Raw genomic sequence first — 16,091 nt, 5'->3', positions numbered from 1 at the left:
AATCAAGTATACAAGGACCTTGAGGATTGCCCGCCGGGAGAACATCGGCTGGACCCAAGCTCACCTTGAACCGCTTCCAAGCTCAGCATCCCACTTCTGCTCTTCGTAAACATCGATATTCCGCCCGATCAGCCGCGCATTTCGCCTCTATTCTCTCTATTCCGGGCCCAAGCTGTCGTCTAGGTCTTTTCCAGCCTGGTAATCGACCCAGCGCGCTTCCTTAAAGCTATGCGCTTTTGGAGAATGTGGATATTCTGCCACAATGGACGGTGATTGGGATGAGGTATGTCTGCCCAATGGTGATGCGCCCAGCCTCGGATCGCAGAGACAAGCCGTCCTTTCTCGCTTGTTTTCGAGGTCGCGATAGTATATACATTTCCAATACACATGCTGACGGTCTGGCTCTTCCTAGGTCGCCCGGATCCAGTTTCCGCCTCCGGGCGTGCACGCGCTTCCCACTCCTGTTACGACTATGACATTTGATACGTCGCAAGAGCTCCTCTGGACTGGCAACGACTATGTATGTTGCGCCAATCGAAAATACAATGTTGCCCGGAACGGCGCTTACATGATCCTAGGGCCGGGTTACTTCTTTCTATGGCACTGAGCTTCAGCGATATACCTCCTTCAAAGCGCACGCGTCCGCCGATGGCCCTGTTCGCCAAATACTGGTTAACGAGAAAGGTGTTGTGGCTCTGGGAGCCAAGGATGTGCATATGGCGATGAGGAGGGGGGTACCAATGTGGCATATCAAGTAAGGAACCCCGAGATCCCGAATGGCGAGGCTTCTAACGACGAGCAGACATGATGATATGGATGATTTACGATGTATGAGTTTTACGTCAAAGGGAACTGCAGAAATCATTGTCGCTGGCTTACAAGATACAATGCTTGTTATTGACCTCATTAAGGGTGATGTCGTCAAACAAGTCAGTCGTGATCCGTTCCGATTTAATGCGTCGGTCTAACATGACTTGCAGGTTCCAACTGAACACCAATATACTATCATGAGGCGCGGCCGCTACATTTGCGCCGCAACAAACAATGGTTCCGTCAACCTTCTCGATCCTGTCACATTCGCAGTTGTCAAGACTTGGAATGCCCACTCGGCCTTGATTAACGACATGGACGCCCAGCATGACTTTGTCGTCACCTGCGGATACTCTCTCCGCCAAGGACAGAATCTGATGCTCGACCCCTTCCTCAACGTCTTTGACATCAAAAAGATGACATCGATGCCCCCTATTCCCTTCCCTGCCGGCGCTGCATATGTGCGCATGCATCCTAGGATGCTGACAACAAGCATAGTCGTCTCTCAGGGCGGCCAGATCCATGTGGTGGACCTGATGAATCCTAACACGAGCAACGTTCGCCAGGCCAATGTGCTCTCGTATCTTAGCATGTTCGAGATCGCGCCATCTGGCGAGTCGATGGCCTTGACTGATGTCGAGTGCTATGTTCATCTTTGGGGGTCGCCTACCAAGCTTCACTTTGTTGATTTACCTACTCCTATTGATTTCGCAACCCCTGAGGAGCATGTGCCCAGTATCGAATGGACATCAGAGACGCAAGTTATCCCGACCAATATGGAATTGCTCTCATGCTGACTGAAGCAGGCCATTTAACACTATTGGGTTACCATATTATCGAGACACCCTTGCATCTGCTTGGCCAGACATACCTTGCGATGTAGGTGCGCCTCCCGTCAAGTTCGACGCCCAGTTTCTCTCCGGACTCAAGGCGACTGAATTTGGATTGTACGGCCGCAACACTCGAGGGCTTCGACGAAACCAGGCCGAGGATACTCGTAATGTCAACAAGGCCGGCAGCTCCGGGCTCAAAGCTCCCAAGTTCCTCAGCGAGAAGGCCCGCGAGCTCGCTACATCGCAGGCTGCGACCTCGGACGACAGAGCGGACGAACTTGCTGGTCCCTTTACCGAATTGGAAATTGAGAGCAAGAAGTCGGAGGTGCCGGTCATGTATCGCAATGTTGAGATCAAATACAGCAAGTTTGGTGTCGATGACTTTGATTTTGGGTTGGTTCCCCCTCGAGCGATTGCTATTCATGAGCTCTGCTTACCGGACGCAGATTCTATAATAAAACCCGGCATTCTGGACTCGAGATTCACATTTCAAACTCGTACGCCAATTCCCTCCTTCAGATTATGCACTTTACTCCCATCATCCGAAATCTCGCCCTCCAACACGCTGCCACCGCATGCGTTAGCGAGATTTGTCTTTTGTGCGAACTCGGCTTCCTTTTTGATATGCTTCAAAAAGCCGAGGGATCTATCTGCCAAGCAACAAACTTGCTCAAGACGCTCAGCAGTCACCCGCAAGGTATGCTTTCTTATGCACATAAGTGAAATTGGCCACTGACCTGTCTAGCTGGACCGCTTGGACTTCTTGAGGAGGACCCTCATGGCTCATCTTTGAACGTCATGTTGCAGGGCCTGACCCGGTTCCTCTTGGATAAGATTGTTCACGACCACAAGTCTATCAATCCAGCATCTTCTGCCATGGATCAAGTGCTAGCGACATCGGCAACCAGTTCGATCAAGTGTATGAACTGCCGAAGCGAGTACACGCGTCCTGGGTCGACCTATGTCAACGATCTACTCTATCCATCAAACGTGAGTGCTGCGGGTGACCGTGAGCCATGCCAACTGACATTGGATCAGAAACCTGGAAGTCGGGGCGCAAAGATGCCGCGAACCACTTTTTCCCAGGTCCTCAAGAATAGCGTCGAGAGGGAGACAACCTCCAAAGGATGGTGCAGTCGGTGTCAACGATACCAGACGATAGCGACTAGAAAGAGCATCCACAGTATCCCAGCCGTGCTCATGCTCAACACAGCCATCACCAATTCTGACCATCGGATCCTTTGGTCGACTCCCGGTTGGCTTCCTGAGGAGATTGGAATCATCGTTGAGCATGGCCAATTCTTTTGCTATGAAGGGGAGGACTTGAAGCTCCATCTGCAACGAGGCATGCACAACATCATGGTGTATTCGCTGATTGGCATGGCCATCAACATCGAGAGCGGCCAGACGCAAAAGTCTCACTTGGTCTCGATGGTCAATGGTAAGTCCCCTGAGCTGCATCAAATCTCATGACTGATCAAATGCAGTTGCACACGCGGAAACCGAGGCACCTGGCGAGAGTCAATGGCATCTCTTCAATGACTTTTTGGTGAGATCTGTCAGCACGGAAGAAGCCCTCACTTTCAATACGTCCTGGAAGGTCCCCTCTGTGGTTGCATACCAAGTGAAGGAGGCCAACAATAAGATCGACATGTCGTGGAAGAAGAACATTGACACATCGATACTATATCAAGATTTCAGGTACGACTCGCCTACTCATTTTCAAGCTACGGTACTAACAGGCAAAAGCCCTACTACGGATCCGGAGTCAAAGACGTATCAGGTCCTCAATCCCGAAACTGAAGCACCTGGACCCGAAACCATTATTGCCCTCGACACCGAGTTTGTTGCAGTGCGACAGCCAGAGATCGAAATGAACTCGGATGGTGAGAGAGAGACCATTCGACCCATTGTGTATGCTCTCGCTCGAGCGTCAGTTGTGCGCGGACAGGGTGAAGATGAGGGCACACCTTTCATCGACGACTACATCTCTATCAGGGAACCAATCGTCGACTATCTCACGTCATACTCTGGAATTACCGAACAGGATCTGGATCCTCGAGTTTCAAAGCACAGCCTTTTACCCCTGAAGATGGCATACAAGAAGATGTGGATTCTTCTCAACCTTGGATGCAAATTCCTGGGTCACGGTCTGAAGCAGGATTTCCGAGTTATCAACATTCATATCCCCAAATCACAGATTATCGACACTATCGACCTGTTTTTCCTCAAGTCCCGCCTGAGAAAGTTGTCATTGGCGTTCCTGGCGTGGTACCTTTTGAAAGAAGACATCCAGATGGAGACGCACGACTCGATCGAGGATTCCCGGACGGCCCTCAAGCTGTATAAGAAATATCTCGAGTTCCAGGATGCCGGGATTCTCGAGACTATGCTGCAAGACATTTACCGTGCGGGTCGAGATGTGAACTTCAAGCCGCCTCGCAAGGATGATTCGCACGTGCCGAGGTCGGATACACCGCCGCCTCTGCCTGCCGACACTACAGAGCCGGTGACGCCAGTGAGAAACATTGGGATCCCGGTCCAGACACCCGGATCAGCGTTTGGGGGCGGCTCGAGCTGGACCCCTGGGAAGGGATCACCACTACCGTAGGAGGTGGATGGTGGGAGGATCCCAGGGAGTGATGAGGCGGATGATCGTGATTGGTTTTTCGCATATTGAAGGTGTGGGCGTCTCATCTTGGAGCTGGCACGCGGTTGTCAAAAGACTTGGAACACCAGGACGGCTGCGCTCAGTTAAGCCCATAAGGAGTATTCACTTAATAGTCTAACTATGAGCTAAATCAGAGATAAAAATGAGAAATAATATCACAAATCTTTGGATGTTACATCAGCGTGGATAGCGTTGTCTCTGGCTTCGAGGAGCTATATACTGGCGCATGACAAAACAAAGTCAAGTTTTCCAAATGCCTTGTAATGGCCCAACCCTATGGTGCTCATTACGAGATAAATATGATGCGTGTAGGCGAGGCTGACAGAGCCCATCTCAACACTCCAAAATTTGGGCAACCTGGCAACCTGGGGCATGTTCCTTCCCGAGCAGTTCCATCGTCTCGGAATGAAGAAGGAAAGACTGTTTATGCACCTTCCCAGCCTGGACGCCGACAATTAGCTTCTTCGTTGAACGGTGCTCTCTCTGCCCATTCCATCTCCTTCTCCCATCGTGTTCAATCACTTCATATAGCACACTCTCCTCCCTCTTTGTCCGCCCTATCCCGTTATCATGCCGACGTAATTCCCTTTTTCACCTACACACCAGCATTTGCCGAGAATACACCTACAAGCAGTATATCTGAATACTTGCCTCGACAACATGGACGCCAACGACGACGATGCGGCCCGTTGTCTTCCCAAGTTCCCCCACATCTTCTCGCCTCCCCCTCAGACCGAGATCATTCTTTACCCCGAAACCCTTGATGCCGGAGGTTCATCGCACGGCATTGCTGGTCATGGAGCCACTCTGACCAAGAAGCAAGGCCACAACGAGGTCAAGATCGAACCTGCCCCCAAAGAAGCACTTTATTCTGGCCTCGTGAGCGATGGAAGTGGAAATGCCATGGTCTAGAAGGCCAGTGCGGAAGTGCCCTCCAAGTCCCCGAAAGTTCAAGCAGTGGGGGGATTGACGTTGGAAGTTTCGGAAGAACCTACGACGGCGGGTAACTCTCTTCCTCTCACGCCTGGCCCGGAAGATGCGCAACCAGATCAGGATAGTCCGGATGAAACCACAGAAGAGTCATCCATTACTGCTACAGTTGCTCGTAGGTCAAACGTCAGTTTGTGCGACGAAGATGACGATACGCCCCAACAGCCAAAGTCAGACAAGAGAGCCCCAGATGTCGACTCTGCAATTCATGAGAGCCCCGGCCGTCCTCCACATGCCCTGACAAAGAGGCATCTCAGATCAATCCCCGAAGCAAAGCTCTACAACTTGGGTGCCATACCGAATCGGCTTCCATACGAAGCATCCAAGGCTGCAACTACAGGCAGTGACACCCCACAACTGAGAGACTTTGATACCGAGTCAATTAGCACATTTGGAACTCCGGAAGCATCCCGCGAGTCCGAATGCAAAGTCCACGGCGTCTTTGATACACGATCCATTAGCTCAACATTCCGCGGTTCTCAAGATGCAGAAGACAGAACTTCGTTTATTCTACACAACAGACCACGCCTTTCCCACAGAGCTGAGCGGAGCTCTAGCGACATGATGAATATCGGTCCCGAGGTCAGTCAAGACATTGTCAGGAAAGTAAGCGATAGGCTTCAAATGATTCGACACTTGAGGGAGCACCTCCACTTCATCGATGGCAAAGGGAAGCATATCCCCGCGGCGAACGGGCTATACCTAGTGGGTGACGAGGATATCCGCGACATTTTGAGGATTGTGTTGGAAGAAGGTGGGAAGAGAAAATCAATGGTTGAGACGGAAAGGAAAAGTACCAAAGGTTCGGCTAGAAGTCGATCCCTCCCAACTCTTGACGAGTCTTCGAACGCCTTCATACCTCAGTCGGGAACATTAGCAGATCCTGCCACAACCATTAGTCTACCCAAGACAGCCTACACGAGCATCAACTCGACAGACATGAAAGTTCACACCAAGACTCGAGGGGCGGATACAGACACCACAGCCACAGTAGTCTCGCGTCAGAGTGTTGCCGAGATTACTTGGGCCCAGAACTATCCTCCAAATTACGATGAAGCCCCAGGAAGCCATGGTCGAGCCGCGTCAGACTGCTTCTCCCCGACTCACGGTCCCTTACCTTCGTCCTTGGAAGATCGTCGGCAGAGCCATCCTGCAGCGGCCAACAGCGACTTTGTCTTGCGACATTATATCACTTCAAGGAGCACAGCCGAGATCCTAGCAGACATTGTGTGCAACAAAAGTTTCGAGAAGCATCAACGGATAAGCGACGGCACAGTCATCACGTCGTTCCCCAAGCTCTTGTCCCGCCACTGCACCAGCGACTGGCAAAGCCCACCTACTGACATTGAAGACTTGAATAAGCATACGTCGTCCACTTTGTACCGCCGGGGCGTTGATGCACACTGCGGCAATGAATCGACCAGTTCCTCGGGATCTCAGGACCTACCCCTGAAACCAGGCAATACAGACCGCTCTCTGTTTGCCGAGAACCCCTTCTATTCCAAGTCAGACTGTGGAGGCGCCGATACGTCCAGGCTGACAACAACTCTGGCTGCAGAAAAGAGGCTCAGCGCTTCGCTGGGGTTAGACTCCGAGAGGCGCCGCAGCACTCAGGTAGCTGGCATCACAAACGAGACAACAGAAGTTCACGGTAGAACGCGGCCCAGCTTAATGGAGAGAATCAGGCAAGGAAGTCACAGGTTTTTTCACCGACATCATTCTCGCAAGTCAAGTGAGGCCCATGGCGCAGTCACAGAGGGAGAAACCCTGGCAAGCAGTGCGCCACGGTCAAGGGACAGCATTGTGATCAAGAACACGCCGGAGCCACCGAGGCCGGATAAAACAGGGATATACGAGGCCTTGACGGGGGCCAGACTTAACGTCCATCGCCAGAGGAAGAACACTTGCTCGGAGGATAACCGGCCGCATGTTTGTGAAGACGATTTCCTGACACCAAGCCGAGCAGGTTCCCCAGCGTGATACACGATGGTCATTGGGCGAGGAAGCTTCCTGTTTTATGGAAAGTCTGAGATACCTAAAACCCTAATCTCGAGCCTTGAATAGACAATAGACCTTGTAATTATCAAACATTGTGCAGCATGTCGGCGAACATGCGACTTCAGGGACCTATACCAAGCGCCCATTTCATCGCTGTCATTGCCTTGATACAACAGCCAGAAGTGAAGAATCGGGTTGAAGAGTTGAAAATTATATTTTGCTTAGCCAATGTCCGACTCTTTCGAATTAGGAAGTACGCGGCTCCAGTCAAGCTTCGTTAATTTTGTGGTTCACATTGGATGTTGTAATCGTCTTTGTCATGTTTGACCCTCGTGAGCTTCCTTCTCCCATGTCGAATTTTGACCATCATGTTCAGCGCGACAATCAACAGGCAACACAGTCTAGAAACCTGTAACTAAATTAAAAGGACTTACTTACAATCGAGGCCAAGTAGTATGTCTGTCACTCTAAAAATGAACAAGTTCTTGCACACCTCAGTGTAAAGAGTCGCGTGTAGGGTAGGCCACGCAAATCCTGACGACAACAGAATCCATGATGGACAGTATAAGCAGGGAATATCTTGTCATCGTATTGAATTATCGTTGATTACATATTCTAAACGGCCTTGTTGGCCCTCGCCTTGTTCTCCCGATGCCTCTTCTCCTTGGCAGCCGTCTTGCGCCGCTTCATCCAAGACCGGTTCAGGTCGCGTCTGTTATCCCAGAACCAAGCCTGGAAGTCGCTCGAGCCTGGCGCAGGGGCCGCCGTCTCTTGCTCATCGTCATCCTCATCGTGCTCCTGCTCTGCTTCACGCAGGGCATCTGCCATGTCGGCGTCCTCGTCCTGCTCGTCGGCCCAGAAGTTGCGCATGCGAGAGGGGTGCGCCGTATCTGGTGTGGGCGCTGCGCTTCTAACGTTGCGCCACTCGATGTCTTGACGGGTGAAGGGGGTCATGGGGGCAGGTGTGCGTTCGACGTGTTGCTCCTCCTCAATATCATCATCGTCGCCGCCGCCACCAAAGAAGCTGAACGGTTGAGGCTCTTTAGCAGGAGTCTCGGTGGTTTCGCCATCGGGCTTGGAACGTTTGTAGAGGGCCTCGAGGGGGTGGACCTTTGTGGCAGAGGGGGTGATGGGAGGGGGTATCTTGATGGTGAGGCTTCTCGAGGAACTTGAGGACATGGGTCTTGAGGCGTCGGCTTTGATGGCTGAGAGAGGTGTTGCGTGTTCAGGTTGCTGAGGTGAGTCGTCGTCATCATCGTCAGAGGAAGAGTCTTCGGAGGAAGAATCTTGGTCCTTTTGTGGCGCTGCCTTGGGCTTCTGTACCTTTTCCTCTTCCTCGTCTTCATCCGAGGACGAACCACTACTGCTAGTGCCGCTGTCACTCGTGCTGTCGTCGTCCGACTCTTCCACCGGAGGAGGCGTGACCTTCTTCGACTTCTTGGGCGTAGATTTGGCAACCTTCTTTGTCTTGACAGTCTCGACCACCTCGCCATCCTCATCCACCCAGCCCTTGCCCTCGACGTACTCGACAGCCGTCTTGGGCGCGTCCTCGGGCACAGAGTTCTTCAAGAAGCTCGGGAACTTTGTCGTCTTTTCAAACTCGTGGACCGTCACCTCGCGCGACTTGCCCTTCTTCTTGCGCTTCCGGGGCTGGCTGTCCTCCGAGATGTTGGCGACGGCGTTGGGCGGCACCTTTGTCTTGAGCAGGCACTCCTCCTGCTCCGTGTACTTTGACTTTTGCCGCTTCTTCTTCTCCGTGTGCTTGCCGTCCTTCTCCTTCTCCTTGTCCTTCTTGCTCTTCTTCCTCCGCTGGTCTGCCGGTTCTGTCCAGCCTCGCTTAACCTTGCGGTCGGTCAGGGTGACGCCGTCGACAACGTCTCGGTCGCGCTTCCGCTTCCTCGATCCATCTGTCGAGTCCTTTGACTTTTTCTTTCTCTTCTTCTCATCCTCCTTGTCGAGCTCGCCTGTAGGTTCAACTCTCTCTTCAGGACGGGCCTTTTCAATCTTCAGCTTGGTGCCCTTGAGAACGGCGCCATTGAGCTTCTTCTTGATCTTTTCAGCTTCCATGGCGGGCAGCTCGACAAAACCGTAGCGGCGCTCGGGGAAAGTCTCGATACTATGGTAGGAGACGTTGCGCGCCTGAGAAGCGACCGAAGCTGGCAGGACGATCTTGAGCAGGTCGGGATCGAGAGGAGAGATGTGTAGGCGCGTGAGGTCGCTAGAAGAGGCTGACGATACCTCTGGGGACATGGCGAACAGGCTCGCTGTCGTGGGTGGTCTTTTGCGACGCAGAAAGCGCCGTGAATTGGTGATGTCGCTTCAAGGAGAAGGAATGAAAGGGCTTGATTTCCCCTGCGACTGCTAGATAGAGTCTAGACTAGATTGGCTGAAGGGAAAAAAAGTTCCAGGGACCACGGGAGGGTTGCGGACGCTGATTGGTCGAATGGAGCTACGTTGATCCGGGCTCTCACAGCACCTGGCTGCATGTACTTGAATGTAAGAGCAAAACAACAAAAACAGTCTGGATGATTCAAAAGGGGAAAAAAGCTAAATATTCATAAATCTGGAAAGAGATACAGGGATTTTCCCTGAAAGAACAAAGATCCAAGAGATTCATGTGTCATCCTGGTAACCGAACGTCTCAATTGGCGCTCAGATCTCGACTCGACTCGTCTGTTACAGATTCGTTGCCTAATCGGGAAAGTAGACCACCAACCTGAAGCAACCCTCAGACAAAGGAAACCAGGAAATGCCATCGGGGTTTAGCTCAAACGGGAAACGAGGGTCGGATATGGCTGCTGAGCCACTTATATGGGGGCTTTGTTAATGCTGTCAACTGAGCGACTGCGTGGTAGTATGGCCGAAGTTTCAGATGTCCAGCTGCAAAAGGCTGGGGATCCTTGAAACCCTCCTGCAACAAACTTGCCGAGGGGATGACCTTTGGGACGAAGAGCGCTACTAAGTTGAGCTAGTGGGGATCTGTCAAGTTCATGGCTATGGCATACCTAGAATGGAGAGAGTTCATGCTCGTATAGTGACAACCTCGACAACAACAATGCCCACAGCCTAACAGGTACCCTGAAGTACTCCAGATTATCACGATTGAAGTTGTGTGTATTGCTTAATAGTAGAAACTTGGAGGGCTCTTACATAATATTGACACTGGGGAGGTAAGTGTTGGTTCTAACCTTCACCTAGGCCATGGCTTTGAGTATTGCCGCTCTTGCCGGATGCCTAGGGCCATTTGAAGGCATTGCCAAAACTCGGGTTAGCATAGTATGGAATTGACGGCTGGCTCTGTCGACCCTCTAGAGCATGGTAAGGAACACTGGCAGGACCTTCATGAACGAAAACTTAATCATGGGCGTCTTCACGCCGCAATTCGTCCCGTGTGTATACCATCCGGGAGGGGATGATCATGAATCTATCGAGTTCGGAAAATGTGAGACGCTAAAACGATCTTGGGATTGTGGGAATGAGGGTTAAGGCTTCAATTGGGGCGCTGCAAGAGGAAGGCTGGCCAAAGACGGTGAGAGCCCCCCCGACTGCCTCGTCTGAACTCCATTCGCATAAACTCAGTGACTGCACATAACTATAATTTTCCACTCTAAGACATTCTGTGCCTAGTATGGTGGTTTCCATCCTTCCCATAAGTGACGCCTTCCCTAACGACGTTGCACGCGCCGCTCCTGGTGCGTCCCATGTCTCAAGGAGACTCGTCAAGCTCGGTGGTGAGACGAACCTTGTCGGGAATGGCATCAAAGCTAGCCCAAGATGAGAATACATCTCGGTAAAAACAACTTCTAGCGCTTGGTATCAAACTCGGGTTTCAATGGGCCTTGGCTTTTGAGATGGAGTAAATGGGTGTTTATAAAAAGGGCTTGTAGATGCCCTCTGGATGGAAATGTTGTAGCAAGCCTCATCTGTTCCATTCTTTGAGTTCTCTGGAGAACACTTTTTGTTTAATCTTTTATTTGCTTTCATTCTCTCTCTCTACTCCTCCCCCTCAGTCTTTATCTCGACTCGCAATTCATTACAACTCTCGTTGAAATGTATTTCCCAGCTCTCATCCTCCTCGCCGGCACTGCGCTCGCAGGTATACCCCCCCTGGATGCTTCGTTGATAGTCCGACCCAGCTCACAACTCTTAGCACTTCAACTCGCCAAGCGCCAGAATGCTTGCTTCATAGTTGGCTCCCAAGCCCTCCCCGAAGAGACCTCTGGACTGGCCGCCTCTCTCGCTAGCACCGTTACATGCGACACCTCTCAGACAACCATCGACGGCGTCCCGGATGTCTCCTCCGGCGGCGTCACTTTCTCCTCCATCAACTTTGCCACCTCGGGCCAGACGCCTCTCGCCTTCGCTCTCGACCGATTCGCAACGACTACGCCGCTGGCCAACAACGACTTGCTAGTGTTCCAAAACGAGCTCAACGTCTACCTCGCAACTGAAGCTGGCATCAGGTCCGTCGGGGGAAACCTCGCCGTCAAGGTCCCCAAGTTCTTCCTCCAGTTTCAGATGGCACGCATTCAACAGGCTCAGGGCATCGTGTCCGACGTCCCCGGCATGACGGTGGAGCATCAGCTTGGAAAAGTGCTCAAGAACGCGGCTGGAGAGGACCAGGCTCTGCTGGACCAGGTAAACAATTTGGCCGTTACTCTGAACTAGGCATTGTCGAGCCCAATGATCCTGTATAATACAAAAGCGATATAGTTTTCCCCCTTCGCGGCTCGTACAAGTGACATTCAGTCATGATTATAGAAATACAGCCCATCCGTTAAAATCAGAGAGGAGAAAAATGCAACAAGCGTCCCTAGCCAAAACATGCATCCGTCGTGACCCAAGCGCCTTGAAATCGACATCCGTTACGAAGTACCCCGGAACCAGGGCTGGGGGTCCTGCTCCCGCCTGTCGCCACCAATGGCCTTCCACCACACATCCGTGCTCCATCGGATAATGCGCTCGGCCGCGCCTTGAGGAGTCATGGCAGGACGTACATCCAGGTAGAAGACGGGCTCGCCTGTGACCTCGGGCTCACCAGAGTAGTAATCGATGACATATCGGACCTCCTTCTTCTCGCCGTTGATGTCCCGGGAAACATACCAGTCGTGTCGGTCGAAAGGAGGCTCGGTGCTTGAAGTTTGTTAGGCAAGATTCTGTGATTTGTCAGGGAAAAGCAACTTACCCAAACTTGGAGGGGTAAATCCAGCCCAGGACCTGCATCATGGTGGCCTTGGGAGTCAGGTCCTTGGGCCGGCCCTGGAAGCGGACGAGGGTAGGCTCAACATCTGAGCCATCCCACTGTCGGTCCAGTTCCTCATCGAAATGAGCCTCGCCCCTCTTGCAAAGCTGCCACCCCTTGTACAGTCCCTTAGAGAATCGCTGCTCCCAACCAATGATCTCCTGCCATGCGCCCTCGTTCAGAAAGTTGTGCACTGAAACCATGCCTTCAACGGCCGTGATGTCCGTGTCTGTGTATCCCTTGCGCAGGAGCGCATTGTACATTTGCTGAGGGGAGGGGTACTCCCAGTTCCCGTCGCCCGAGCCCTTGGGGATAGTTGATTCATCTCGTGTTGTCGGTAGAGCAAAAGCCTGGTTAGGTGCGGGCTTCTGGGATAGATCGGGGAACATGTAGTTGAGAGGGTTGAGCTGGGAGATCAATGACTTGGGCTTCTCCTCGGTTTTGGCGGCATGAGGGACGGGGCAGCCTGATGCAGCTGGGGCATCTTGGGGCTTCTGGCATTTGGCGTCGGGGTTGAGTTTGTCGAGAGTCTTCTTGTGCATGGGGCAACCAGACTGAAGGAGAATTAGCGAAGGAAGGAGAATGGCTGAGGATATGAGCATACGGGAGGCGCCTTGTCGGCGTTCGCGGGGACAGGCGGATGTCCAATTGGGACATGGACGGTCGCGGGAGCAGCGTCTGCCCAAAACCAACCCATTGTGAAAGATTGTGAGGTAGAAAGGCAGGTGTGATGATAAATGTGAAGAATTAAGTCCCTCAGGGTCTGAGACAAGAGAGTCAAAGAGTCGCAAGAAGTGGTTGTCAATGATGACGAGGATGAAGATTTGGAGATGGTTGAAAAGAATGGACAAATGGGCGAGCAGGAAATTTGCCTGACGTTTTGCGTTATCGCCGCCCATTAAAAAATTCTAGGCGCAAAAGGCAAGGACAAGAAAGACCGTGCCTTCCCACTTCCGTCCCGGCGCCGGGGGAATCCGCGCGAGATCCTTGCATCCTTGCACCTTCCCAGCTTGCAGCCGGGATGAGGCACGTGTTTTTCCGATTTATTCCCGAGCGCCATCGGAATAGAAGGTACGTCACTCGAGTCAGCTCGACTCCCCCGACGTCACTTTAGTCGGTTCATGTGTGTCTTTGCGGGCATCCTTGCAAATAAGTCTTTGCATCATACCTACAGCGATATTTTTGTACCTATTGGCACATGCTATTCACCCCCTCGGATGTCGTCCCCTCCGGATATGAGAACATGATATTGTTCGCGTCTCTACACTTCGATAACCACCTCCTTCCTTTTCCGAGATGAGGGCTGGCTCCTTCATATGCCGGTTCTTCGTCCGTCCGGGCTTTCGAACATGTCCCAACCTCAGCGTTACACTCCTTAGCCGTCGATTCGTCTCCCAGGGTGCCCGCCGATATCGACCGATACAATGGCCGGCCGGTAGGACGAGGACAATAGCCTTGCGGGCGTCTGGTGGCGCAGCGGCGCTGGGAACGGCGGCATTTGTTCAACTGTCGCAACAAGAAAATGGGAGCGGGGACGATACAGGAGAGAAGCGCATGCTCGAGGTATCGCGGGCTGAGATTAAAAAGAGCGTGCCTGCCGAGTCTCGAGGTGCCTCGCACTTGGTGAAGCGCATCACATATCTGCTGGACTTGTTGATAGTCGAGCCCGTCTGTACCGGCATTCGCTTCCTCCAACTTGTCGTCATCTTTGTCCCTGTCATCATCACAGTCCCGGCCATCTGGTTTGGAAGACGACAACGAGATCGAGATAATGAACGCAGCGGCACGCTCTGGTGGTATGGGTTCTTGGTCAATGCCATGGAGCTGGCTGGTCCGGCCTTCATCAAGCTTGGGCAGTGGGCAGCCTCACGAACAGACATCTTCCCCACAGAGATGTGCGAGATCATGTCCAAGCTTCACTCCAACGCCCCGGCTCACTCGATGCACGCCACCCGTAAGACGGTCGAGGCTGCGTTTGGGGGCCGTGCCTTTGAGGACATCTTTGACGAGTTTCACGAGAAGCCTCTTGGCGTTGGAGCCATTGCACAGGTCTACAAGGCCAAGTTGAAGCCCGACTTGGCTCGCCCGGATGAGATTGATGCTCAGGATGATCCCTTGCACCCGTTGGCGCACAACGTGTTGCGCAATGTGGACACTGTACTCAAGAGCTCGCCGCAAAGAGTACCTTCATCTTATGTTGCTGTCAAGGTCTTGCATCCGAATGTTGAGAGGACAGTTCGACGAGATCTCCGCATCATGCACTTCTTTGCTTCTGCACTTAACATTATTCCGACCATTGAATGGCTCTCGCTACCAGACGAGGTTGCTCAGTTTGGAGAAATGATGAAACTCCAGCTTGACCTACGCATAGAGGCAGCAAACCTGACCACGTTCCGCAAGAACTTCAAGGAACGGTCTACGGCTTCGTTCCCCTATCCATACACAGACTTTACAACACGCAATGTCTTGATCGAAGAGTTTGCTCAGGGCATTCCGCTGGCGGACTTTATGGAGAATGGCGGTGGCGTCTTTCAACATGATATTGCCGACGAAGGTCTCGACGCTTTCCTTCGCATGCTGCTCCTCGACAACTTTGTTCACGCTGATTTGCATCCTGGCAACATCATGGTCCGCTTCTACCAATCCGCTCACCCGGACTTGCGCCTGCGGAAAACCATGACCAAGGCGCACCCTGATGAGCAGGAAGATGTTACCGAGCAAGTGCTCGAGCGTCTTCGACCATATAGACACCGAAAGGACCCAGCGGCATGGGAAGCAGAGTTGGCCAAGATTGACGCCGAGGGATTCCGACCTCAACTCATCTTTATCGACACGGGACTAGTGACTGAGCTCAACTCGGTGAACCGCACCAACTTCCTTGACCTCTTCCGCGCTGTGGCAGAGTTTGACGGCTACAAGGCCGGCCACCTTATGTGCGAGCGCTGCCGGCAGCCTGACGCTGTTCTCGACGAAGAAGTGTTTGCCCTCAAGATGCAGCACCTCGTCCTCGGCGTCAAGAGCCGCACCCTGGCCCTCGGCAACGTCAAGATCGGCGACATTCTGCAGCAGGTGCTTAGCATGGTCCGGAACCATCACGTCCGTCTCGAGGGCGACTTTGTCAATGTTGTCATCAGCATCTTGTTGCTCGAAGGCATTGGACGTAGCCTAAACCCCGACGTTGACCTACTCAGCAGTTCACTACCCATTCTGCGCCAGCTCAGTGCCCAGAGTGGTACAGAGATGGTCAAGCATGGTGACTTCTCCATGCTGATGGTGTGGGTGGGCCTTGAGGCGAGGAGGTTTATGCAGGCCAGCATTGAAGATGTAAGTGGTTCTCCTATCATTCCTCTTCAGCCCATTGTCTATGTGGGCTCTCATGGGTGCTTCAAAATGCTAATTCTCTACAGGTTGAGCGATGTGTCAAGTACGATCAACTCTCACCCAACGTATAATGTAACAATATAATCTTTATAAACAACCATTCACATGGCATCGGTGGGCGTACGGATGGGATCAAGCATGGTGGGCTTTGCATCCATTGTTGGAG

General features: G+C 52.5%; 6 protein-coding genes across 6 annotated transcripts; 4 read left to right on the top strand and 2 right to left on the bottom strand.

Annotated features, from left to right (window-relative positions):
- Positions 1-244: 244 nt before the first annotated feature.
- NCS57_00382700 (PAN2-PAN3 deadenylation complex catalytic subunit PAN2) lies at positions 245-4,254 on the top strand (the record flags this gene model as incomplete). Its single annotated transcript, XM_053053807.1, has 11 exons — positions 245-283; positions 413-520; positions 579-754; positions 803-929; positions 981-1,567; positions 1,617-2,036; positions 2,090-2,340; positions 2,389-2,633; positions 2,682-3,084; positions 3,131-3,344; positions 3,393-4,254. The coding sequence occupies exons 1-11, from the start codon at positions 263-265 to the stop codon at positions 4,252-4,254; spliced, it is 3,414 nt and encodes a 1,137-aa protein (XP_052915967.1). The 5' UTR covers positions 245-262.
- A 720-nt stretch (positions 4,255-4,974) lies between these two features.
- NCS57_00382600 (uncharacterized protein) lies at positions 4,975-7,284 on the top strand (the record flags this gene model as incomplete). Its single annotated transcript, XM_053053806.1, has 2 exons — positions 4,975-5,193; positions 5,227-7,284. 2 exons carry the CDS (start codon positions 4,975-4,977, stop codon positions 7,282-7,284), a joined length of 2,277 nt encoding a protein of 758 aa, XP_052915966.1.
- A 633-nt stretch (positions 7,285-7,917) lies between these two features.
- NCS57_00382500 (uncharacterized protein) lies at positions 7,918-9,552 on the bottom strand (the record flags this gene model as incomplete). Its single annotated transcript, XM_053053805.1, has 1 exon — positions 7,918-9,552. One exon carries the CDS (start codon positions 9,550-9,552, stop codon positions 7,918-7,920), a length of 1,635 nt encoding a protein of 544 aa, XP_052915965.1.
- A 1,800-nt stretch (positions 9,553-11,352) lies between these two features.
- On the top strand, positions 11,353-11,970 carry NCS57_00382400 (uncharacterized protein; the record flags this gene model as incomplete). Its single annotated transcript, XM_053053804.1, has 2 exons — positions 11,353-11,398; positions 11,453-11,970. 2 exons carry the CDS (start codon positions 11,353-11,355, stop codon positions 11,968-11,970), a joined length of 564 nt encoding a protein of 187 aa, XP_052915964.1.
- Positions 11,971-12,167: 197 nt separating this feature from the next.
- Positions 12,168-13,241, bottom strand: NCS57_00382300 (Holocytochrome c-type synthase; the record flags this gene model as incomplete). The annotated part of the gene is made up of 3 exons (XM_053053803.1): positions 12,168-12,435; positions 12,488-13,098; positions 13,149-13,241. The coding sequence occupies 3 exons, from the start codon at positions 13,239-13,241 to the stop codon at positions 12,168-12,170; spliced, it is 972 nt and encodes a 323-aa protein (XP_052915963.1).
- Positions 13,242-13,840: 599 nt separating this feature from the next.
- Positions 13,841-15,996, top strand: NCS57_00382200 (uncharacterized protein; the record flags this gene model as incomplete). The annotated part of the gene is made up of 2 exons (XM_053053802.1): positions 13,841-15,868; positions 15,952-15,996. 2 exons carry the CDS (start codon positions 13,841-13,843, stop codon positions 15,994-15,996), a joined length of 2,073 nt encoding a protein of 690 aa, XP_052915962.1.
- Between the last annotated feature and the right edge of the window lie 95 nt (positions 15,997-16,091).

This window comes from Fusarium keratoplasticum, chromosome 3, assembly GCF_025433545.1.
Source record: "Fusarium keratoplasticum isolate Fu6.1 chromosome 3, whole genome shotgun sequence".
NCBI lineage: Eukaryota > Fungi > Ascomycota > Sordariomycetes > Hypocreales > Nectriaceae > Fusarium > Fusarium keratoplasticum.
Note: the sequence above shows the minus strand (reverse complement) of the source record. Positions and strands in the feature narration are given on the sequence as shown.